We start from the raw sequence: 26445 nt of genomic DNA, 5'->3' as shown, positions 1-26445 counted from the left end.
ATGCTAAGCAGAGATTTAGTATCATTCATTTCTTGTGTGGCTAGCTATAGGGAGGAGATGTATGTTGCTAATTGGGATTTATGTTGTTTAGCGTAATGCCATGGTCATTTGATATGAGATGCTTGCACTCGTAACTTCGTCACGTGTAACTTTAGGACTGCTATTTTTTTTACTAACAGTAATTCACGAAGCACTTTAGCCCTAAAAGTACAGTAGCACCTACGTCTGTGACAGCTTAAGGGAACTTGCATTGTAGGCATAAACTAAGGGATGCAATAACACCACCAACAACCAAAACTAGCCTACTCATTGTCAACATGTACATGAAATGTAACGTTTCATGTGAATCAAATTAAAATGTTTTCTTTGCAAACGTAGGCATAGGCGTATGGTGACAGATTAATTTAATAATGCTGCTGTGTGAATCAAGGTAAGCGTGCAGGAAGTGGCCACTTCTTAATGGGACCCACTGTATGGAAGTGGGCTAAGTAAAATAGAGATGTTTTAAATAAGATAAGGTTAATCAGAATTCTACAATATGCCCAATTGACAACGGCAGAGATAGAACTGGCCTTTGGCCATAGCAACCATCCATTTAGAACGACTGGCCTTCATAGCAACCAAAGATCTGAGCTGTGTTGCAATGTGAGGCAAAGTATATAACGGTGATGAAATATACAGAGACAGGTCAAGAAATATAGTGCAATGTAGACAGTAGTATACAGTTGATTTACAGACGGTGGTTTAGAGTAATATGAAGTATTCCTTTATTCTGAGATAGGCTACATCAATAGGCTCTCAAAATAACCCCAGGCTCACAAAACAATCCCAAACAGACATAAGGTCTTTATAGAGCAAATCCATATAGATTATTTGTCAAATAAACCAGTAAAACAGAATTAGGGGATGGAATATATAACATTCACACTCATAGCTCATATTTTTAAAATAAATCAGTGAAAAAGTATCCTGACAAACAAGCAGCATTTTAATGCCTTGGTCATATTTCATAATTTCAATTCTTCTCTAGGTTACCTGATAGCCCAGTTTGAGAGGTGCAAGACACGTGACATTATTTATTTTTGCAGCCAATCACTGCTGTTGTTTTATTTTATTGATTTGATCTTAGTCATAGAAGCTAAATTCGAAGGCAGGCCACAGGTAAAATCCAACTAACCGCATTCACCCCGCAAGCCAATAGTTGAATAGCCCTCTCCTAGAGCTTTAGAGGTATTGCCACTGCTCCAACACTGAAAGGCACTGTTAGAATGCTTGGATGAAGCCAGGTTCAGCATAGCGTATGCCACTGTCTGCTCACGTTGGTGACCGGACCAGGGCAAGCACACTTTCGCAGTTCCCGCCGGAAATGCAGTCTAGTTATTTATATTTATTTTAGGCTTATTGTAACAATCAGAGCAGAGAAGAAAATTCATTGCAATTTTATGCTAGTTATTTTGTGGTAGAAATATCGGTATCGGTGCTCAGTATCGGCAAGTACACAAATCTAAATACTCGTACCTGTATCAGTTTGAAAAAAATGGTATCGGGACATCCCTGCATTTAACTTGTCCCGTCATTAGCTAGCGCTTGATGGGGGTGTTAGAATGAATATCTAAAGCCACTTATTTCATCATGCTGGTGGGAATGTTTATGTTTTAGTGTTATGTTTTCTAGCTCACCAGTGTCCAGCTCTTTTTCATCCTTGGCTTTGTTGCTCATTTCTCCAACATTTACTGAGACTGTGGCCTTGATTTCTTGGTGGGCATCTTTCATACGATCATTCAGGACCTTAAAAAATGTCTCAGACTTATTGTCTCCCATCATCAACTTGTAAAAAGAGTTCTGAAGGGAAGGCAAAAGGAAACAGATCAGATATTGTCATTATATTTATTGCATGACTACAACATAATAACTTGTGGTATTAGTGGCAGAAGATGATATGCAATACATGAAATGACTTGATTTGGAATTATGGAACATGAAGAATAAAGACCAGAGAAGCCTATTTCCAGACATTCAGGATATTTGCTGGCTGGAACACATTGCAAAAATGAAAGAAACATTTTCACAGCATTGCTGACTAATAGGGCCCATGGCACTGGTGGGCATTTTTTTAGAATACTTTGATCAACAATTTCTCTTGTAATAGTTTCCTAAAATTCTCCTAATTACATGGCAAAGTAGTTAGACTATTTTTTTAAATTATATAGCGTAGGCTATTTTCAGTGTAATTTTACTACCTTTTAGCCTGACGAGCCAGACCCACATTAAAATGTAGGGTCTGGGCACTCACCGTTCGCAGTGCTCAGTCCGAGGGGCGGGATAATCGGTTGTCTTTCAAATTCCCTCTGCACGCAATATGACAGCGCTATGAGTCCCATGCGTTTTCCCACCAGCTGAGCTAGTTGGCTAGTCACACTGTTCGCCAACAGCAACATCCATCTTCTTTGTGATTAAGTAGCAGGGAATTCAATTCAAGCCAAACCGTTGTAACTCTGCCATCAATCATTATGTTAAGCCCGCCTAACGACTCTATACATGATTTGATTGGCCTGATAGAAGTTAAATTTTTCGAGCTCACAAGCCAACGGAGAGTTGCTAGACTAGCCCTGGCAGCAAATAGGGTGCGTCTAGATTTCTAGGCTAACTACTGTACCTTTACTTTTAAGCTCTTATCTTGGTCATTGTAAGGGCCAGCTATACATGATATATCTTGTTTTTATCAGGACAATCTGGGCCACCCATATCTGGGAAAGTATGAAGTGAAAATACTTGCAACTGTGTACTTTCCATGAAAGTAAACAAGTAGTTCTTAGAAACACCTTCTGTGTTACCCATCAATTACAGGTACAATTATGAACTATGGGACTGAATGCCGTGTCACCACCACTGTCATGCACCAGTGCACTTCAAACATGGCACAGACCGAGAACATAGGTAAGATGCCTGAACTAAGTTGTGTGTAGGATTGTTTAAAAGTTTGTAAATGCATTTTGTTATCATACTGTTAACTCTCTATACCTCATACATATTAATACTCACATACGGTAGAGCTTGTTTCAGTTCACCAGGTATACCCTAAATTATCCTCTGTAACAATGCTAGGTTTCAGATTCTAGCACTAGACTCACACAGAGTCCTATGTTAATATACTACATACTAGTGTATCTGTATGAAGTCCACCCCATTCTTCATTCATTCTTTCTTGTACACCTACAATGTGACTTAAATGTGTTGAATTGACCTAATATCTATTAAACTTGCAACTCTACATTTGTTTTGTTTAACAAATATGTGGTCTAGAGGATTCGTCCAGAACCCACAGATGAACTTTTGGTACAGAAGCCAGGGGTGAAAGTGGGCCAGAACACAGTTCCGTCACCTCAGATAGATTATTTTTTTGTGTGCACCGTCAAATTGCAGCCTGCCTCTCCTTCAGGTCACACAGCAACCTGGGCAGTGAAATTCAGCAATGAGGTTGAGCCATACACTTGCTTATTCTACAACTGTTCTCCTACTATTTGGGATTTATTCAGACAGTATACAAGTAGGTTATGCATATTCTATTTTGGTACTATTTTGGTACAAGGTCATTATTAAGATTATATCAATAATAAAGGCCTAATTCGTCATGAACAAGAAATTTGTGAATACACACCTAACTAATGGTTAATGTTGCCTAACACATGCCTTACAAGTCACTAATACAGGTATTAATTAGGTATGTATTGGTGGCTAACATGTGAACCTTAAAATAAAGTGTTACCGATAAATGAACCTTACATTTTTTCAATAGCCATACAGTGGGCAGTGCTTCGACTTGGCCAGCTTCACTCGCGGTCCGCGCGCGGGATCACGCGGTATCACGCGACTTTAATTTGTATTTTTCCAGTGACGCTGCAACGACACTGCAACAACCCAAACAACCGGTAGATGTCTCAAGTGAGCAGGGTGTCTCGTAAAAAGAAATGGAGCCTGGAAAACCCTACACAGACTTCACTACAGACTTTAGCAGACTGGTTTAGAAATAACTTAATAGCCAGAAATATGCCTGCCCTGCCCTAATAAAGAAATATTTGGTTAACTGCGAGTGAATCCCGCTTGCAGCCGTACAACAAACGCAGGACAAATTAAACATTCTGGTTTTCTCCGAGTGCAACAATGATAGACAGATATCATTTGGACAAAATATAGAGCATATTAACCTCCGTTGCTCAGCGAAATGCCTTCCTGTTACGTCCTGTTTTCACGGAGTTACAGGCGATAAACAATTTTTGATGGTCACAAGTTTACTTCATTAGCGGTTTATTTTTTTGATTATTAAAGAGTGTTTTTCATTTAAAGGTTTGACTTTGTGCTTATGCAGTAGAGCATTTAGTGCTCTCCCCAATCCCAGACATTCACATTGCATGTTTGTTTGTAATGGATGCAACCGCGAGATAGGCTACGCGTTTGACAGCAATGAGTTGTTAACAGACATGAACCAAGACATATAGCCCAGCAGCAATCTAGGGACTGTTCGTTATTTATTGAAGGGGCCACCGGAGGAATTTTGAGTGCTTCAGTCAAAAGTTGCATGACCCTCTATTGCCTGCTAGAAATTGTTCAATGACCCTCCGACAGAATTGTTAAAAAATGACCCTCCCCTGCCAATTGTCGCTGTCTTCCGCCCGTGCCACAGCCACACACTGTGATAACGTTCTTAAATCAATCTTTCCTTAAATCAATGAGCTTGCATGCTACCAGGCCTTCCTTTTCAAATGTGTTGCGCCTGTTTGCACAATTTCACAAATAATCATATGTGAAAATAATATGACAAATAATCCCTGTGCACGGGGACCGAAACAATGCATGCCAACTTTTTCCGTGTTTATCACGTATTTTAACTTTCCCCCGCTGTCTTGCCGTTTTAATGTTCCCGTAGAATATCCCATATTTTAATACTCTCTTAACAGCCCTGCCATCGGGCCTGTCTCTGTGTTGCCCTGTTGCTACCCCTTGCCCTTCCAACGAAACAGATGTCTTCAAATCATCGTTTTCCTTGCTTGAAGGCGAACTTAAGAGTGATGTTAACCTATTTAAGTTTAACGGCGTGATTGTCGTGAGAGCACGATTCATTGGCGCTTGCATGTTCGGCCTTATGTCTACGTGCGCACCTGAGGCTACTCAGCTACTAGAGAAAGAATTTCCCCTGTTTGTATGTTCACTCCAAGTTGGCCTACCATAACTTACCAACTCTGCACTGTAGACCCTAACTGGCGATTTATATTTTTCTGTGAAATAAGCAAATGTATTTGTTCAACTTTATGAAGCAGAATTACGCATAGGCTACTTGGAACATAACACATTTGACAAAGGACAGATGTATGTTGCTAGTGACAAAATATTAACTTTCAGTGTTTTACGATGTCTTTGTCATGGGGAAGTGTTTTTCCCCATGCATTTATTGTAGGCTACTGTCAGTGACTGCCGTGAGGGAAGCGGGTTCTGTGTTTCGTTCATGTCAGTGACTGACGCGTCTCGCGCGCGCGAGAAGTGGGGTCTGTGTTGCGTTGCGTTGCGTTAATTTATTTTCATTGGGCATGCCGTGCCGTCCACAGCTCTTCAGTTCTGACAAAGCCAAAATTACTCCTTTTGAAACAATGAGTGCAGGAAGCGAGTTTGTATGGTTATATTGCTTGACGGGGGGGGGGGGGGGGGGGGGGGGGGGATCCCAAGCAGCTTTCAGCCATAAGGCTACTTTGAGAACATTTCAATTCACCTGACACTATTATTCAAAATGTTGAAAATTATTTCGGCATAGCCTATCAAGCAGTTTAATTAAATGGAATGTTAGTTGTAAACAAACAAGCTATTTGATGAGGCTTGGCCTCACAGATGCGCTCGTGCCTTAGATGTCAGGAAAAATCTTCACAATATAGGCCTAGGCCTATATAACAGGGGCCGTATTCACAAAGCCTTTTATCTTACCACTAGGAGTACTCCTAAATCGCACTAAAAGATTTTAGCTAGGAGTTTTCTCTTAAAAGTTATTCACAAAGCCTTTCAGACTTACTCTTAGTAAGGAAAAATGACAACTCCTAAACTAAGAGTGAGTCTTCGTTGCTATGGATGACGTCATTACTCATGCACAAGCTTGACTGAAGTGACCACCTTGATTGGCTGATGATTGTAACGCGGGAATGATTCCAAACACCTCCCTTACGATGATGAGTGACAGGTCTTAGAATGCGTGCGCTACACAAGTAGGACGAAGGACGGAAGGACGGAAGATGATAAATAACTGAATGAAAAGGCCTAGCCTAAATGAATAAAGAGTAAGGCAAAACAAATAGCCTAGTAGCGTAATGAAACATAGCCTACTGCATCAATCCGTAGGCCTATCTTTGCAACATTATTAAATTAATCTGTCCCCATATGCCTACGTTTGCAAAGAGGAGAACATTTTAATTTGATTCACATTGAAACGTTACATTTAATTTACATGTTGACAATGAGTAGTTTTGGTTGTTGTTGGTGGCGTTATAGCATCACTTTTATGCCTACAATGCAAAATTGTTCCCTCGCGATTGGAAGCTCCTGTTTCCGCATACCCATTTCAAAACATAGCAACGTGAAATGCCACAAAAAGCTGTTTGTGAGTAAGTCTTAGTAAGTTAGGAGTCCTCTCGACTTCTTTTAAGCTGTCCCAGACTTAGGTGCTACTTTTAGGTCTAAAATGCTTCGTGAATTACTTTTAGTGAAAAAAATTAGGAGTCCTAAAGTTAGAAGTGACACGCCCATTATTTTTAGGAGTTGCTCCTAAATTCGCCACTTAGGAGCTACTTTTAGCCTTAAAATTCTTTGTGAATATGGCCCCTGACCACCCGATTCACATTGGCTGGGGGGAAGGGGGGCCATCAGACATTTGTGCCCAGTTAATCCGGCCCTGCCCCCAACAAATCACAACTTCCCACCTCTGACAGCTTAAAAGAAGTCAAGAGGACTCCTAACTTACAGACCTATTCACAAACCTGCAGCATTTTGCCGTGTTTTGAAATCCTATGCAGCAACAGGAGCTTCCAATTGTGAGGAAGCAATTTTGCAATTTAGGCATAACTAACATGCAATAACGCCACCAACAACAACCAAAACTAGGCTAATCATTGTCAACATGTAAATTAAATGTAACATTATTGTGAATCAAATTAAAATGTTCTCTTTTGCAAACGTAGACATACTAACAGAATAATTTAATAATGTTACAAAGATACTAAATCAATCCGTAAGTTTCATTAGGCTACTAGGCCATTTGTTTTGCCTTACTCTTGATTCATTTAGGCTAGGCCTTTTTATTCAGGGGCCGTATTCACAAAAATTTTAAGGCTAAAAGTAGCTCCTAAATGGCGAATTTAGGAGCAACTCCTAAAAATAATGGGCGTGTCACTCTTAACTTTAGGACTCCTATTTTTTTCACAAAAAGTAATTCACGAAGCATTTTAGATCTAAAAGTAGCACCTAAGTCTGGAAGAAGTCGAGAGGACTCCTAACTCACTAAGACCTATTCATAAACAGCTTTTTGTGGCATTTTATGTTGCGATGTTTTGAAATGCGTAGCCTATGCGCAACAGGAGCTTCCAATCGCGAGGGAACAATTTTGCATTCATAAAAAGGGATGCAATAACGCCACCAACAACAACCAAAACTACTCATTGTTAACATGTAAATTAAATGTAACATTTCATTGTGAATCAAATTAAAATGTTCTCCTCTTTGCAAACGTAGCCTAGGCATATGGTGACAGATTAATTTAATAATGTTGCAAATGTAGGCTACTGCATCAATCCATAGGCCTATGTTTCATTAGGCTACTAGGCTATTTGTTTTGCCTTACTCTTTATTCATTTAGGCTAGGCCTTTTTATTCAGTTATTAATCATCTTCCGTCCTTCGCACTTGTGTAGCGCACGCATTCTCCGACCTGTCACTTGTCACTCATCATCGGAAGGGAGGTGTTTGGAATCATTCCCGCGTTACAATCGTCAGCCAATCAAGGTGGTCACTTCAGACAAGCTCGTGCATGAGTAATGACGTCATCCATAGCAACGAAGACTCACTCGTTTAGGAGTTGTCTGAAAGGCTTTGTGAATAACTTTTAAGAAAAAACTCCAAGCTAAAATCTTTTAGTGCAATTTAGGAGTAGCCTACTCCTAGTAGTAAGATACAGCGGGGAAAATAAGTATTGAACACGTCAACATTTTTTTCAGTATACTTCCAGTGAGGCTATTCGCATGAAATTTTCTACAGACATTAGTATTAACTTAGGCTATCCACACATATTAAAAAATCCAAACATTAATGTCCCTAAGTAGAGTTATGAGTAAAAACGTGGAATGCCACAGGAAAAAAAGTATTGAACACGCCTACGGAAAACCCTTTATTTGTAATGAGAGCTTCAAGGCATTTCCTCTATGACTAAACTAATCAGTCGCAGTATTCAGGTGTGATTTTGGCCCATTCTTTTAAACAGATAGTCTTTTAATATTGAAGATTCCAGGGGTCCCTCTTGTAAATCCTGATCTTTAGGTAACTTCCAAAACTGTTCAATTGGATTTAAGTCAGGGCCTTGATTTTCTTTCTCTGAAACCAATTGAGAGTTTCCTTTGCTGAATGCTTTGGATCATTGTCCTGCTGGAAGGTCTAGCCATGTCTCATCCTCATTGTCCTGGTGGATGGCAAGATTCTCTCAGAAAAAATGGCTCCATTCATCATTTCTTCAACTGTATGAAGTCTGCCAGTACCATGAGATGCAAAACAGCACCACACTGTGATGCCTCCACCTCCAAACTTCACTGTTGGTATGGTATTTTTAGGGTGATGCACAGTGCCATTTCTCCTCCAAATATGGTGTGGTAGTATGACATCCAAAAAGTTAAATTGTGCTCTCACCTGACCAGAATACATTCTCTCAGTATTTCATAGGCTTGTCCAAATGTTGTGTAGCAAACTTTCAATGAGCTTCGACATGTTTTTCTTCAGTAATAGAGTCATGTGGGGTGAGCGTGCATAGAGGCCATGGCGGTGGAGTGCATTACCAATGATTTTCTCTGTAACAATTGAACCTGCTGCCTCCAAGTCTTTCTGGAGTGGTCCTTGGCTCTTAGGCTACACTTCTGACTATCCTTCTGACTTCCTGGTCAGAAATCTTGTGAGGAGATCCTGTGCATGGCCGATTTTTGATGCAGTGATGTTCCTTCCACTTGCAGATAATGGCTCCAATACTGCCTACTGGATGATTCTGAAGTTTTGAAATGCATCTGTAACCAGTTCCATTGATATGTTTTGCAACAATAATGTTGCAAAGGTCTTGGAAGAGCTCTTTGCTTTTACCCATCATGAAATGTTTCTTGTGTGACAACTTGGTAATGAAAAACCTTTTTATAGCTCATCAATATGTACTAACCCAGCTTACATTAATTTGCACAGATAGGAGGGATAATTACTCTCTAACTATGTATAGATTCCAGCTCGTTCCTTGCCATTCCTTGCCTTTGTGTACTGCTTTTTCTTAGCGTGTTCAATACTTTTTTCCTGTGGCATTCCACTTTTTTACTCATAACTCTACTTATGAACATTAATGTTTGGATTTTTTTTATATGTGTGGATTACCTAAGTTAATACAAATGTCTGGTGAAAATGTCATGCAAATAGCCTCACTGGAAGTATACTTACAGAAAAAAATGTTGACGTGTTCAATACTTATTTTCCCCGCTGTAAAAGCCTTTGTGAATAGCCTACGGCCCCAGTTATTCATCATCTTCCACCTTGTGTAGCGCACGCATTCTGAGACCTGTCACCTGTCACTCATTATCGTAAGGGAGGTGTTTGGAATCATGCCCGCTGACGTGTTGCCTGAACACCAACCGTATGGACCACAGAGTGGTAGCACAAAACCAATACGTCTTACAAGGCGAAAACACAGAAAGGCTAGATTCAGCGCTAGCTATCAAGGTAATCTCTCTGATCTAGAAAATATGATTAGGCAAATTAGGAAAGAAACTGACCAGGAATTGAATCGTAATGTTAAACCAATGACCTTGCAACCTACTCTTGAATTAAGTTCACCTGAAAGCGTGGAAGTGAATGAATGTGCTGAAACAGATGTTGAACAATGTGCTGGATTGCTGAACCAGATTACCCTGACCTCAGGAATACTTGATGACTATTGAATGTGAATAAAAGAATGGAAAATGAACCATAACTGCAAACAACGACCTCATAATAAATAATAAAGTGCGATGAATGAAATGTATCATTACAAGTATTTTAGTAGCCTGACATTGTAGTCTAGGGAATTATGCATGTAAAGAATTGTATGTCTCAAACTGTGAAATGGGTAAAGTGCCTTAAACTGTTTAAATGAATGTATTCAGATTGCACTGTATGAAGAGTTAATGCCATACTGTAAGTGTTTGTAACCTGTAAGAATGTAACCGATCTCTCTTGATGACTGTAAAAGTGTATGTTGTTAAATGTAATTGTGTCACATTGTTATAATTGTCATTGAATGTAAACTGTTTGTGTAACCTCTGGAAACTATCTGTAAAACTGAATGTAATGTAGCATCTCCGAAATGTAACCCGGAGAAGTATGTTAATGTGTGTCATTTTAAATTGTTGGTTAAGATCAGTGACTTCTAGAATGTATTAGCTATCGTGAGAATTTTCCCAGCTACCGTGAGAATATTCCTAGCTATCGTGGGAACTTCTAGAAGGTTCTAAACTGTCGTGGGAAAATAGGATTGATTTGTCTCAGGAATGTGTGGGGGAGGTCAAGTCCACCTAGTATAAATAGGGGTCGAACTAAACGATCGGGGCTGCTTCTTTTTTTCTTCTACGTGCTTTTTGCTGTTACGCTTGATTGTTAGGATTCGTCGTCCGTACTTCGTTGAGAAGCAAAGTGTTGGAACTTCGTGCCAGGCTGAAGCCGTGGACCGTAACTCCGCACCACCTGTTGCCGGTGTTACATGGCAACTGGCACCCATGTTAACTGGCTGCGTTTGTGACGTTTCTTTGACAGATGTGGCAGCTTGCAGATTTGTCACTTTCTGGTGGAAACTGGAGACGAACAAATACAACTATGCATGACATATTTAAATGTCAAAATGGTCTCTAGTACGCTACATGCACTGGACCATAAATATGCCACCAAAAAAATAAATACCTAAACAGCCTAATAATAACTCCACGTGGGTATCGAACCTGCTTCCTAAATGAAACCTTTTACATGATAACCATTCATCTACGTACTTGCGCCACGAACCAGCTGATAAGTCATAGTGAAATTTACTTGACTTACTCTATACAATTAGAAGAAGTCAGGTAATGACTGTAGCAAGTTAACACGGCTGATGGTGTTGTCTTGCTACAGCAGTTGCCCAAGCCAGTAGGTCTTCAAAGTACCATGGTTAAGTTTTCAAACATTTCACTGACTGCTGGTCATGCTCTCTGTGGCCACCTAGTATCTGTAGCCTAAATTGAGGAAGCGTTGCTGGTCTAAAAATAAATAAATAATAATAAAAAAAAAAACGTGTGATGGGGAGGACTGAACCTATGTCGACTGCGTGAAAAAGCAATGCATAGGCATTAACCTGTTGCGCCACAGGAGAAGCACCGAACGCGAGAATTAGGAAAAAGTTTACATGTCAGTAACATTAACGTTAATAGCCTATAAGCCTAAGAGTTTTGACTCTCCCTGTGCGCAAATTTTGTGTAAAATATGGACACGTTATAGACTTCTCCTGCCCATTGCAGTGTGCGTTTCAATGCCTGTGTTTCATGAACTGAATTCTTAAAAGAATAGGCTGGACAAAAGGATACACAATTAGGCAACACATTTTTATTTGATTTATTTGCTGACGTTCATGTGGCTCTACAGACACTTCAGGTAGGTGCGGCCACAGCCTAACCTCAGTGAAACGTTTGTAAAACTTAACCATGATACTTTGAAGGCCTACTAAATGGCTTGGGCAACGGTAGCATGATAACATGGTAGCCAGATAACATGAACAGCTATGTTAACTTGTTACAATTATAATAACGTTAGCTGACTTCTTTTAATCATACAACTGAAGTCTGTGAGTGCCGTCAGCTGGTTCGTGGCGCAAGTGGATAGACGTCTGATTACCAAGCAAAGTAAATTAATTATTTGTGGTTCAATGCCCATGTGGAGTTAATTTATGCTATTTAGGTGTTTGTTTTTAGGGTTGCATATTCATGGTCCAGTGCATGTAGTACTACATACAATTTTGACTATTATCAGAAAGTGACAAATCTGCAAGCGGCCACATCTGGCAAAGACTCGTCATCAACCATGAAACGTCATCAACGCAGCCAGTTAACATGGGAGCCAGTTGCCATGTAACACCGGAATCGCACTGCTACTCCGACAGTGAGAGACTGCAGAACGACAATCAGCGGAGTTTTCCCTTTTTGAGGACTTACTTTTTTTTCTTATATACCCTTTTTCTCCATTTGTAGATTACTATTGTATTCTCTTCTCCGTTTGTGGATTTACTACTTTTATTGTATTCTCTTTTGTGGATTTACTCTTTTTTTATACTTTCTACAACATTGTAACCTGCAAGTGGATATTACGCCGCATTTTGTTAACATCACCAAAGTGCTGAAAAGTAAAGAACTCATTTAACTTTGGCATCCAATTCTTCAAGCAGTATTTTTTGTCTTTTCTTGGTTTTTCTACGAATTCCAGCAGGAGGGTAAGATAACTGGTTTCTTCTGTGGTTATTCATCTGCTGTCCAAGACTTGGGTTAGTTGGACTTTAGTACTGTTGGACGGTAACAAAATCTCCATCCTTATAAAACCTGAGCAAGAAGTAGCCTATAACCTGTGTCTCTAGATAAACTCTAGGGTCAAACATCTTTGCACGTTAGCCAACTGTTCGAGACCTAGGCGTAGTCGCTCCTTATTTCATAAACATCTCAATAAATCCACCACAGAAACCCGATCAACTTCCAAGGGGGATATTTAAAAATAGGAGTAATAGGTTATCTGCGCCGCAGAGGGAAGACGTGCAACTTCGCTCGACAGTAGGTCCCTGCTATCTACAATAACCTCTAGGGGGTATCGTGGGTCTTAACTGCCTAGGCCTGGGGTTACGTCTGAGAAACGGCTGACGTTGACTAGGTTCTCGGGGTTACCTGCAGGGGGCAGCACACCGCGTTACAATCATCAGCCAATCAAGGTGGTCACGCTTGCCCATTTACACAAATTAATGGTCGAATATTACTGATGATAATTGTTATTTAAGAACATGCAGTGTGCGTAGGGCACCAAAAACATCTTGCTCGTAAAAAAGCATCATACCGCACATTCTGGCGGGTCTGATATTTATTGTAGGCTGCGCTAACCACAGGCCTTTATTTTGGGCAAGCCTGCATTCTAGGCCTTCTGTTGAAGAATTTTATATAAAGCCTGCGCTAACAGTAATCCTCCTGCCCCTGATAGGCCTACCACTGTGGATAGTGTGGAATGTTCAAGTAATAACACAATCCAATGTGTGTCTCAATTGTCCCCCGCTGACCACCTCACACATTTCTCTAGATTTTGCAACAAACTTACATGACACAATGCCATAAAATAGGCCAGTTTTAGGACACAGAATAATGTTTGTAATGATACCAGTTAGGCCTACGTTTAACAGTAACAAGTGTAATGAGCTATTCATTGTCGAAGGTGCATGGTGAAGTGAAATTCTTACTTTGGAAAACAAACATTTGCCGATATCATTGGATAGGGGATAGGCCTAGGCCTACTTGTTTATTTTTTGCGTAGCCTACAATGGCCAGTTCAGACAAAGCCGAAATTACTCATTTTGAAACATTTGTATGGTTATATTGCTTGACTTAAATCCCAGAGAGTAGGCTACCGCACCCCACAGTGATGGGCCTAGCGGTCTTACGCGTTCAGTGTGGGGTATAAACAAGCTGAGAATTTAGCGGTGTCACGTCTGCCTGTCTCAGACGTGGGGAGCTGAAGCTTGGGATACAGTTACTACAGTAACAGTATTTTATTTGACTTCTTATGGAATATTTCTTTTTTCATTTTATAAAGGCTTTGTTTGAAACCGTGGTAAAGTTGGTTTTATATTGGACGTTGGATATTCGACACATTCGACACATTGTTGGAACAAATAGTTGTTGATTATAAAGGCAAATTTCTGTTGATGATAGTGGAGATAACGTGTTATCCTGAGGCCTAGCCTATACTTTGGAAAACAAACATTTGCTGATATCATCACCGATCATCAGAATATTGCAACAGATTCTGTGTGTTCTGGACTGCAGGTAACTTGTTAAGCCAGTGATTCTCAAACTTTTATTTCATTCCCCACTTTGATCAAGGGGCATGACTGATGATAGTGGAGATAACGTGTTATCCTGAGGCCTTTTCAAGTCAGCATCTCCGACGGTAGTGTAGCCTACCCTATTAAAAATAGAGAGAAGACAGCCATGGAGAAGACAGCCATACTTTATTGTTTTTAACGATCTCTATGCTACTCACAAAAATGTAGGCATGGGGACATGATGAAGTAGGCTATCCAACTGTCGTGTGTTAAATTATTGTGATTACGAGCCAGTGGTTTTCAAACATTATGCGTGACTCTGACATGTAACTAAATGCAACAGGCTCATATCGTCCTCGCATTCGCAAAATGAGGATCAGTGTTTTGTCAAATTGCAAATAGCTATTTGTTTTAACGAATTTTTATGATAGTAGCATACAAAAAGCACTTCATACTATCATAATCTTGGAATATGGGGAGGGAAGTGGCGCGTCTGCAGTCAGCCAAATATGAATGTAATTCTGTGGCATAAAGCAGATGTATTTGTTTATTGTACAGAAAAATAAAAATGACATGTCAAGCAGTCAATTGACTACATTGCAGTCAAGAAGTAGGGCAAATTAAGACACTGTTTTGATTTGCGTAGTTGCGTTACCCCCAACACTGACAATAACATAGACAGCAAATTAAGATATTTTTTCGTTTTGTGGAGCGGCACCAGTAGGCTATCAAAGCAGATTTCGATTTTCGCTACCACCGTGTAGTCAAGCCTTAAGCCATACCCAAGTAGCCTTAATCGAGGTAATGTTTAATTATGCATGATTTATTTTGTATTGAATTCGTATGCTGGGTTTCCTCTCGGTAACAATTATGTTTAAAGGTATCCTAGCCTCCTGCTTTTTCAGAAGGGGCGGCAGTCAGGCTACTGACAGAGCGATGTACAGTGGCAGAGCGACGCACAGTGGCTGAAAGTGGTACTAAAGCTTCACACAGCTTCACGCCTCGTAATGCGCGACTGAAGTGGCCATTTGAAAGCGATGCCCACTGTACTGTAGGTGTGTAGATTTGAACAAAATCTGGTTTGGTTCTTACCGGGGCTTTTACTGCCTGAAATATCTGATTTTGTTTACCACGCTTGGAGGTTAGTGCTGGCCTAGTGGGTCGTCTACTTCCACCCATTTACACTGCACATGAACGACCAAGAATTCTCGTTGCAAAATCAAAATTCCACTGGAGCTCCAAGCAGATTTGTACATGCAGCCTTACAACACTGTTTACAGCTCTTCGAGTCATGGTAAAATGTCATTTTTGGTACATAGCTAATTTAGATACATCAATGGAGTGGGTGCTTGCGTTTCTTTAGGAATCCGCCGTCTTGGTTTGTATAGAAATTAATATTAAGGGTGACACATACAGGCAAGAGGACGGAAACACAGGACTGGTGGTAATAGTGGGCATTCCGATACAAAAGTATCCTTTACACCCGTTTGCTTTTCTCCTTCTTTGTAGCCTAATCACATAGGAAACCATATTTTAACAGCCCAATTAAAATATATTTTATTCAATATATTATATTATTTGACACACTTCTGTAGGCTCAATTGCCTGTACTCCATCCCTTCACCATCACTGACAAACCCCACAACTGCAGAATCATCTGAGAACTATTGCAGGTGACATGAGTCTGGTGACAGGTTGTACTGGAAGTCTGAGGTGTACAGTGTGAAGAGAAAAGGAGACAACACAGTCCCTTGTGGTGCGCCTATGTTACTGACTACCTGCTCAGACACACACCCTTTCAGTCTCAGAACCTGTGGTCTGTCAGTCAGATAATCAATAATCCATAAATTTGTGGAGGTGTCTACCTGCATCCTTTGCAGCTTCTCACGTAGCAGCATAGGCTGTATGGTGTTAAAAGCACTTGAGAAATCAAAGAACATGATCCTCACAGTGCTGCCAGCCCTGTCCAGGTGAGAGTGTGTTCTATGAAGCAGATTAAGGCATCCTCAACACCCACCTCTGGATGGTATGAAAATAGTAATGGGTCCATGTAGGTGGTCACCTGTGGTCTCAGGTGGGCCAAGGCCAGTGTCTCCAGTACCTTCATGATGTGTGATGTTAAGGCAACCGGCCTGTAGTCATCGAGGGCAGATGGAGAAGGTTTTTTCGGGACAAGGCAGAACAAGGCAGGATGTCTTCCATAGCATAGGCACCCTCCCTAAGGCTGAATTTAAAAAGGTGCTGCAGAATACCGCAGATTAGGGTATGGCTGCGGGACAGTGATCCATAGCCATGGTCACTGTGGAGGCTTGCATGGGAGTGCCTAGTATGCACCCTGTCCAGGTGAAAGTGTGTTCTATCACTGCATGAAAAGAGGAATTTTCGTCCCCGTGAACGCCTGGAAATCTCCCTAATTTTCAGTAAGTTAACGACAATTTACAGCCTGTGAACGTCGCGTTTATCTGTGCCACATATTGTCGGAAACAAACTATGATGTATGTGGAGAGCTCGCGTGGAGTACTAATGCCAATTAGCATTGGCTTGAATTTCCTTACTCAGTATTGGATGAAACCACTACTTTTAAACAAGAAAAATCACTTGTGATTGGTTCCATGAGCCCTTATGTTCATGCCCCAGAGTGGAGCGCTGTAGTTGCCTGGCTGCTTTAGCTGTTGAAACTAGCCACTTGAGCTAGGTAAAAACGATTGTTTTTGTTTTTTTCGTACCAACAGTACTCGGTGACCTCGAGAAAGGATTCCACTATAGTGGCAATGTTAGCATTCCCTTGCAGTGGGATGTAGCACAAAATGAATACTCCATTGGAAGGTAGATGGCTCTACACGTAACAATTATGAACTCCAGGCCAAATATTTTACATCTATCAGGAATAATTTCAATAAGCAGCGTTAAATTCTTACCTGAATATCTGTGTTCCCCCCTTCCAGTAGACAAATGGCCAGTTGAATGGATTCCTGGAAAATCTTATCACTTTTGGTGCTCATGACAAGGTCAGTAAAAAGTTTCGTCCCACCCTCTCTGTCCAAACGACACTGGACTGCAGCTACAGCTGCCCAATCACGCTCTTCCTCACCTCCTAAGGACATATGCAAAAGATGAGGATATATCGCTTCATATGCTTGCAGTGCCGCTGACTGAGAATTTGGCAGTAAGGTTGCAAGCAGTCAGATCTGGGTTCATCATTTAGATCAGATATTGGGCTCTATCTTTGCGATCTAAAACTCAATGCAAAGCGTATTGTAATCACAACGCAAAGCGTATTGCTATCTTACACTCGAATTTTTTGCCATGCGCGTCTCTTTTATTGAACAAAGCGCTCAAGGTTGTGGCAATCAACGATCTACGGCGTGGTCTGGTGCATTACCTAAAATCGCTATCTTACACTATCTAAAAAGCATTACGCCACTGACCAAGAAAAAACAGGTCTATAGTGAAAGGTGCATATGAAGCACAGCTGAAGACGCACTGTCACTATAGATTTTATGCATGTGACAATAAACTTCCTTGTATCCTTGTCACGAGATGTAAGCAGCAACTCCTCTGCTGAATGTCCTTAGGTTTTTTATTCAGTCATTCGAACATTATTGGGGTAAGTGTTTCTTTTTTCAGGATATGTTTTCGATGGTAACCCATTGTCAGTCGATAGTGAAGTAATTAACTTTGTATAACTGTTTTGTCGTTGACTATGACACCACGGTGAAGTTAGTTTTACTTTGCCAATGAGTTCAAATAATAGACAAAGTCCAGACATCTATTGTGGATTTCTTAAACCATGTTTAAACAAATGTACTGTAAATTAAAAGCTTGAATTAAAATGAAACCTAGATCAACAAATTCTTGAACCAACATTCATTTAATCCTTGTTGGTGCACCCCACCCTGAGACTTAAATGAAGATTTTAAATGATGCTAAGGAAACAATACAGTATTTGCAGTATTAGGATGTTTGTTAAATTCTGTTGAGACAAAGTATTACCTCCTCCTCCAATCTCAACTATCTCAGACTTATTGCCGCCCTTTTTGTTGGGGAAGAGATAGTTTTGTAGTAGTACCTTCCTTAGGGATGTTCCCTGAAAACAAAGACATAATTACGTGTTTTTTTTACATAGTCACATTGACTCAAACAAACACATTCAAATATAAGGTAACTTCAAACCTTCTCATCAAAGTCTAGTGTACGGATGAGCATCTCTTGGAGAGTCTTGAGCACCTTGATGCACAGCTTCTCATCTGAGCTCATTAGAGCTTTAGTATGCTGGATCAACCTTATGTGCAAAGACACACATACACACACTGATCAATTCTTTTGTGTGACTTGTCATTTTTGTCTTAACAAAATGACCTATAAACGACATGCATGAAAGACCTCCCCAAAATACTGATACTTAAACATATGCACATATACACTAGTGGCACTTACTTTGATATAAATCCTCCAGATTCACAACGTGTCCTTACTTCTGTGCCCTCCAAGAAGAGCAGCTCAGGCTGGTGTAACACATCTACCAGCACAGACAGCTCAGCATTTACTAAAGGCATCAAGCGTTGCTCCAGGGTATTTATAATGTCCTGCAATATATAATTGACACTGTGAGATATGTTGTACTGTATCAAAGTTGTATCCTAATGTCCCACTTTTTATCCTAATCTCTGAAGCTTTTGCCTAGAGGAACAAAAATAATTGTAGTTGTCAACAACATGTTTATCTACAAGTGTTCCCCGTGAAATCTTCTCTGACACTGTATTAGATTGACACTTTATTTATACTTGCAGGGTTCCACCTTGTCATGTGAGGCACAAAACTGTGGGGCTGTGTGTGCTGTAAAAATCTACAGTTCAATGCAAAGTGCCTATCACCATGCTATGCTCTAGACTGAGTACAGTTGAGACACTTTTTGCCCACACAAAATCAGACAAAAAATAGATACTGAAAAGAAGTGATTTTCCACACAACATTCCACATGCCATTTCCTTAGCTTGTAGACTAAAATATTATCAATCAATAATACCCATAAGTAGTTTATATTTTCCACAATTAGCTCATAAACTATAGAGTACAGTTGAGACACCTACCTGGTACAGTTGAGACACCCATCTTTAATGATGTATAGTTAACTAACCGTTAGTTGGAAAGTTGAATAAATAAAAACATATCAATTGCAAAGTGTTTGTACAGTAGTTCATTCATTTCATTTAAATTAGCGTTGGTTAAAGGGAATACTTCATGAACAAAATGTGACACAGGAACAGATAGTGAACAGTAGCCTACAAATGAAATGTTCAAGTAGCCTAACACAATCCAATGTGTGGCTCAATTGTCCCCCGCTGACCACCTCACACATTTCTCTAGATTTTGCAACGACCTTACATGACACAATGCCATAAAATATGCCAGTTTTTAGGACACAGAATAATGTTTGTAATGATACCAGTTACGTTTAACAGTAACATAAGTGTAATGAGCTATTCATTGTCGAAGGTGCATGGTGAAGTGAAATTCTTACTTTGGAAAAAACATTTGCCGATATCCTTGGATGGGAGATAGGCCTAGGCCTACTTGTTTATTTTTTGCGTAGCCTACAATGGCCAGTTCAAATTTTCGTTCAAATTTTCCATGATCAAAGAGGGCACTAATATGTGCATAGCAAAAATCGCAACTTGGGCTTGCTGTGCAAGCAAGATATTTAAGGTGTCTCAACTGTACACGTCTCAACTGTACTCAGTCTACCCTACTACATTTTATCTTTAAACCGAATGATTAAAGGATTTCCTGAATTCATGATGTATCCTGTGTGTAGATTGAATGCAAGATGTATGCAATTATATCTAGTTTTTGTTTATTTTTAAATTTAAAGGCCCCCCAAAGAGTTTTTTTTTTACCGTATTGCTTATAATAGGACTAATCAAGTTGGTGGTAGCGAGTAGGAACAGTGAACCCCTTCCACCAGGCTCATAGGTGGAGTTAGCCAGTGAGCAATGTGCATAGAGTATGCCTACAAACGATGACAATAAATGTCTGATTGTGAAAACTTGCAGATTTTTCAGTTTTTGTTTGTAAGACAAGTCATCAAGTAAGGTTAGCTTACTGTTATGTCTACTAGCTTTGACAGCTAGCATGCTAGTTGCCAGAGCCGGTAAGGTACCAGGCTGGGCAAGTCAGAGAGGCTCTTCTGGAAGTGAGGGAGGCTACTGCAGACCCTGAAGCCCAGTCCTCGACTGTGGAGATTGGATCTGACCAATTTTGTATTTGTACAGTCATACGACAAAATATCCTCAGCAAGATTCAGCATGTAAGTTAACGTATGCAGTCACTCACCATGCAGCTAGATGTGGCAGTCAACATACTAAAGAAAACCCAACATTCCCTGACTTGAGCCTATTGATTATCATTGGTCTCGCGTGCAAGCAAATGCACCGCTGACTATCAAAATACCGATGTGCTGTTTGAAGTTGCACTGCTTGCTGTCAAAGGGAATGACAGATGTCATATTCATTGGTTTAAAGGATGTTACACACAAAGCACACCCATGACTGATTAAGGAACATGAGAACATTCTTTTGCGCCAAGCACCCAACGTTTGATAACAAAACCACCCCGAATGTGGACTGGACAAACCCCTAAATTTATTTAAGCTAGTCGCCAGTGACCATGCGTTTTAGATCGCCAAAATAGGGCCCCAGTTGTCTTGGAGTAATTTTGACCACAGGTAAGCACCACGCTAATCTAGTTAATGGTGAATTATGCATATACATGTAAGGGATAATGGATGACATGGCGTTCAGTTCACAGAAAGAAATGCACGTTCGAGGTGGTAAAACGGTGTGTGCGTTGTGTTCATTGCTGATATAATTTAAATGTTTTCATCGCTAAAACCGTCTTGTTTGTACTTCTTTCTGCCCCATATCAACTAATTTCTCAACTTGCAGGACAAACTGCCATTACAGTACTAATTCTAAATGGATGGTTGCTATGGCCAAAGGCCAGTTGTTACCACAGGTTACTCTATACAACCACAGGTGACACTGTGGTAACTATATAAAACATATTGATCTCAATGGGGCATTTTGCCCATGTTCAGGGTGGAAAATAAAAAAGAAAGATTTGCATAAGACAAGTCAAATAAGTGTTTTTAAAAAGAAGGGATCATGGAGAATAAAGAAAAACATATAAAACAAATATTTTGTTATCCCACAAGGTGTTTGGGTGCTCTGAAAATGAGAACCAAAATGATTTTTCAGATTTGTGAGATCTGCTGTTCAGACCCTGAAGGGATTTCTTTTTTGTTGATTGATTTTTGTGAGAGTGTTTATACTTATCTCAATAAGTAAAGTAAATTAAGAGCCTATGTTGAGTACAAATATGTCTTCTGAAGGCCTAAACAGAGCCCAGCCAATACAATTTTGACCAACTTTGAGGGACAGCTATGACCATGCAGGATCATCCAGACTAAACATGACGATTTCGCTACATACTATTCCTATTTATGTATAAGCATGCACAATTTGAGCCTCCTACATGGTTTAGTTCTTGCTCTATGGGCTTGTGAACTTTGACAAAAAAAAGAGGCCGAACAAAATCGACACCCCCCTCCCCCCGTAAAACTGGCTGTATCTTGAAGTATTGATCTTAAATAAAATAAATTTTACAGTATGTCTCCTGGGTAACATAGGTACATCTGGTGCGTGGGCCCTGGTTGAATTGACGTGGAATGACCCTATAATGACCAATGTCGCAAGGGAGAAGCTAAAGCCGGTTGGTACTGGTACTGGTTCTGACACATTGGTAGGGTATCAGAAGTGGGAAGGAGATGATGACTCATTGAAAAGCTACAGCTGGAAGAGTTCATTGCTCACCTAAAGTGGAAAATGTGTGGCCAAAGGTTTCTATTCAAAGAACCTTGATGAGGCAAACTGACACTATTAGGACCTGGGAGTACAGTAGTTTTCAGGTGGCTCCTCCACTTTGCACCCTGGCAAAATGCTCACTGCAGTAAGGGACATCTACAGGCATCTTTTTATTGATGATACATTAAAGTAGATCTCTTTTTGCTTATTCAAAAAATGATCTGCTGGGTGACTCAAAACTGGGATTCAAACAGAACCGTGAATTTTGTGATCTGTTGCACCCCTAACACAACTAATTTGTGTGTGCTTTGTCCTGAAATGCTGTTTCCACATAGGCCTACCTGTAGTTTTTCAATGATGTTCTTGTAGTCCCATGGATTGGTAGGAGCTGCTGGGCGACTGGAGCGTGAGGAGCTCTTTTGGCTTGGGTTGGAGCGGGACAAAGAATTTTGTGTAATACTGGCAAGCGTGATGCTAATCTGAGACTCCAGCTCAATGGGCAAAGAGATGGAATTATTCTTAGCTGCAGATAAACAAGGTAAAGAGGAAGGGAAAAAATATGAATATATCTAATAATCTATAGATATATCTATTTCTATCTATCTATCTATCTATAAAGTTCAAGTTATTTACATACATTTAAAGTACAATATGTAGTGAAATCCTTACTCTTCTGACTGACATGACCGTGCAGTGTGTATATTCATGTAGATTAAGAAATGGATGGGTATGAACTTTCCATAACAGAGTTATTAGTTGTGAGACAGACATAGAAACTTGAGAAATTGAGTGGCTCATATCAAAGCTATTGCCAGGACAACATTTTACCATCTAAGCAATATTGAAAAAAGTTATCTTGTCTATCTATCTTGTCATTGTGTGATGCTGAAACATTTATTCACTTTTTTCAAGACTTGACTATTTTAATGCCTTGGTTTTTGCCCTCCTGATTGTGCTACTAGAAGTCTTCAATCAATTTATTCACATCACAAAGCTGCAGCAAGTGTACTGACTCAAAGGAGAATTCCGGTCATTTTTCACATAGATTTCCGTTTCTTGAGGTCACCGAATACTGTCGGTACAAAAAAAAAACAACTGACAGTACTAGGTGACCTCAAGAAATAGAGATCTGTGTGAAAATGACTGGAATTGTCCTTTAAACTAAGAAAGGACCTCACCAGTGAGGGCAAGTGTGCGGATACAAGTTTCAACCAGGACCCTTTGCTGTGGCTGCAGCCAGGAGCAATCCATCAGACGCAAGCTTGCATGTAGCAGCTGTGTCACGATGAGGTGATGGGTCTGCCAGCACAATTTTAGGGGGAGAGGACAGAGCAGTAGTAAACCCAACTGGTACAATTGGTCAAATTTTGAAAAAAAATCAAACAACAAAAGTACATAACAACAACAACAAAAGTCCATGTACAATTCAAGTGGAATTTCTGCCCATTCCACTAAAGATAGAGGACTCAACTGAATGATGTTAGTGGTATTTTTGCTAGATCCCATGCTTGCTCCAATACTATAACTGGATGACTTATGTTGTCAGTGGCATTGTCTTTTTGAAAGATCAAGCCTCTGATGAGTTTCATCTTGCTAGGCATCTCTAAAAGGGGTTCACAAACTTTCCAGCACCACTGTACATAAATGTATTTAGACATTACAAAATGTACTACAAACCCATAGATACAACCTCACATAGTTAAACTCTCACAGTGTCACAGATAAGCAGGGAGCTCTACTATTTAACACCCTGATGACATCATTGAAGATGCCGAGAAGAGTGAGTTCAGTTTTGCCTGGAATCTTTAATGTAGTATTCACACCACTTCATCACACCATGACGATACAACATTGGCATAAATGTTAAAGTAACACTGTGCAACAATTTGCCCCTTTTGAGGTACGCTTTTATCAGGGATTTTATATATACCTATGTGTTTTGTGTATTAATAATAATAATAATAATAATAATAATAATATATGTATATATATACATACACAAAACATTGCACTCTCTTCTTGCACAACGGGTGTAACTACCAATTGCAATACTCTAAAATCAAAAACGGTTGCATTCTTTTTTTTACCTGATGTGAGGTGCTGTTCTCAGAGAAAGGTGAGCTAAAAAAAGCATGTATGGTGTCCAAAACCACATTGATGACATACTTCTCCAGTACAGCATCAGAAGGTCTTCTATCAAGTTTGCAGCATATCTAAGACAACAGAGAGCAATGACCATGCAACCTAATTCATCTTGTCAGTAATAATAATCAGGATCCTCTGCCTTGTTATGTTTGAGTACAATAACATAGTGATATTTTTTATTTTAGTAGCCATGTGTACAACTGGTCCTCTAACCTGTGCCATGTCTACTGTAAAGTCTTCAAACAACCTCCAGATATGGTTACTTGTGTAGATCTCCTTCATTTCCACCTCTGTGTCTACATAGCAGTGGTTCACAAAATTCACATAGGCGAATTTAACCTGCATATAAAGTCATCACACATACTCATTAACTGCAATTTGAACTGAAAAAATAATTCTCCAATCAGAAAATGAGCTTTACTGAGCTTTTTCCATACCTCAGTGATACAGTCGTCATGTGTGACCACCCTCACCACATCTTCCAAAGGCAAAAGTGAGGTGCACTTGATTTCGGTGTACACATTCTTGCCCTCTGCACAGGCTGCTAGGAGTTCCACAAGTGAGATGTGGTAACAAAGAGGGCTGTTGTCCTGAATACCTTCCCGTGACTCCACCATCAACTCCAACATCGTGGAAAATGAGGATTTGTCATTGTAGAATACCAGAACATCTTCACCAGCATTGGTTAACTGTATGGAAATGAAGAGTCAAAGTCAAAATTAAAGAGGGTTTCTGTTCAAAAATTCAAAACCAGCTCAGACACTTTGAAATGAAAATGAATCGGACTTGTAATGCTCTACAATATTGTGTTTGTCTCTACGTTACCATTAGCTAAATGTCTGTATCTGTGCAACCGGAAATGCCTTAGGAATGCACCTGTTTGTTTATGCAGTTGAAAGGGTCCATAGAACATTATCATACAATATTGTCATTCAATGTGCTTTACACAGACAGGACAAACAAATGGGATGGAAATAGCCCAAGACTCAGACATAACAAACAAGTAAAATGGAAATAGACTAAATAACAGAAATAAAATAACAGAAATTAATTAAAAAAGTGTGTGTTGCAAAAAGTACTTATTTAAGGTGGCTTCATAGTCTGTAGGACTGTAGGTCTGTCTGTGACATTATTTTATTGTTATCATTTTTATTTGTTTAATTATTATGATTATTACAGGTGTTGCATGGTGCATTTTGTAATAATCGACACAATATGCCATAACTTTTTACAAAGACATTACTGAGAAAACTGCCTATTACTTCATTCAAACTTCCATCATAACTTGTGTGTGTTATTGCATAATAAAGCACCATTTAATCAATTAATCAAATTGTGGATGCATCTTTAAGTTTAATCTCTTATACTTAAAGGGATATTCCACCATTTGGGGAATTACACTTTTTTTCCACCCCCCCTTGAGTTAATGGTGAGATGCTAATGGTCTAATCTGATTCAATGATCTATGCTAGGCTGGAGCTAAAAGTGGTATCGCCAGACTCAGTGAACGGCTGGATGAACTGGAGAAAGGTAAAAATCAATTGTTTAACTCAAGGGGAGGTGGAAAATGAGTGTAATTCCCCAAATGGTGGAATATCCCTTTAAGCATTCCAATACTCAATGAAGGGCCACTCACCTCAGTCATGACCATATCTTGGCACTTTTTCACATACTTTCCCTCCGCCTTTATAATGGTGTGCAGAAAGTTGAGGTACTGAACATGACGGCCATGTGTTGCCAGACAATGAATGAAATGCTGGAGGACGTGCTCACTAATCTCAGTGCACAGCTGATAGTTATTACAGAAGATGTGTTGCACAGTCTCTGCTTCAAGAAGCTGATGAGAGATCCAAAAATGAGAGTAAAAAGAAACCTACATCCTATCCAGTTGAAATCTACCATGACATATATAAATTGATTGTACTCACACCAGGAGTAAGAAACAGGTTCAGGTGCTTGTGGAGGAGGACCTGATTTTCTTGGTTACCTGAACAAAACCTTTGCAGGAACATGTGGGTATACTTAATGATCTCTTGCATTTTTTTGTCATTCTATAAAAAGAGATGGAAAAAGAGATTAATTACGGTTACAAATA

The 26445-nt window shown here is 39.8% G+C and overlaps 1 protein-coding gene across 4 annotated transcripts in view; it reads right to left on the bottom strand.

Annotated features, from left to right (window-relative positions):
- Window positions 1-26445, bottom strand: part of itpr3 (inositol 1,4,5-trisphosphate receptor, type 3) — a 191701-nt gene that overhangs the window by 57306 nt on the left and 107950 nt on the right. For all 4 annotated transcript variants that reach the window (XM_042098198.1, XM_042098197.1, XM_042098199.1 and 1 more), the window contains 12 exons: window positions 26279-26401; window positions 25987-26187; window positions 24788-25039; window positions 24564-24689; window positions 24293-24418; window positions 23384-23504; window positions 22547-22728; window positions 18781-18929; window positions 18517-18625; window positions 18337-18430; window positions 17262-17437; window positions 1680-1842 (listed from right to left, as the gene is read on the bottom strand). In XM_042098198.1, coding sequence (XP_041954132.1) covers window positions 1680-1842; window positions 17262-17437; window positions 18337-18430; window positions 18517-18625; window positions 18781-18929; window positions 22547-22728; window positions 23384-23504; window positions 24293-24418; window positions 24564-24689; window positions 24788-25039; window positions 25987-26187; window positions 26279-26401 — 1822 coding nt within the window. The remainder of the gene's footprint in view (window positions 1-1679; window positions 1843-17261; window positions 17438-18336; window positions 18431-18516; window positions 18626-18780; window positions 18930-22546; window positions 22729-23383; window positions 23505-24292; window positions 24419-24563; window positions 24690-24787; window positions 25040-25986; window positions 26188-26278; window positions 26402-26445) is intronic.

Source organism: Alosa sapidissima, chromosome 7 (assembly GCF_018492685.1).
Source record: "Alosa sapidissima isolate fAloSap1 chromosome 7, fAloSap1.pri, whole genome shotgun sequence".
Lineage (NCBI taxonomy): Eukaryota > Metazoa > Chordata > Actinopteri > Clupeiformes > Clupeidae > Alosa > Alosa sapidissima.
Note: the sequence above shows the minus strand (reverse complement) of the source record. Positions and strands in the feature narration are given on the sequence as shown.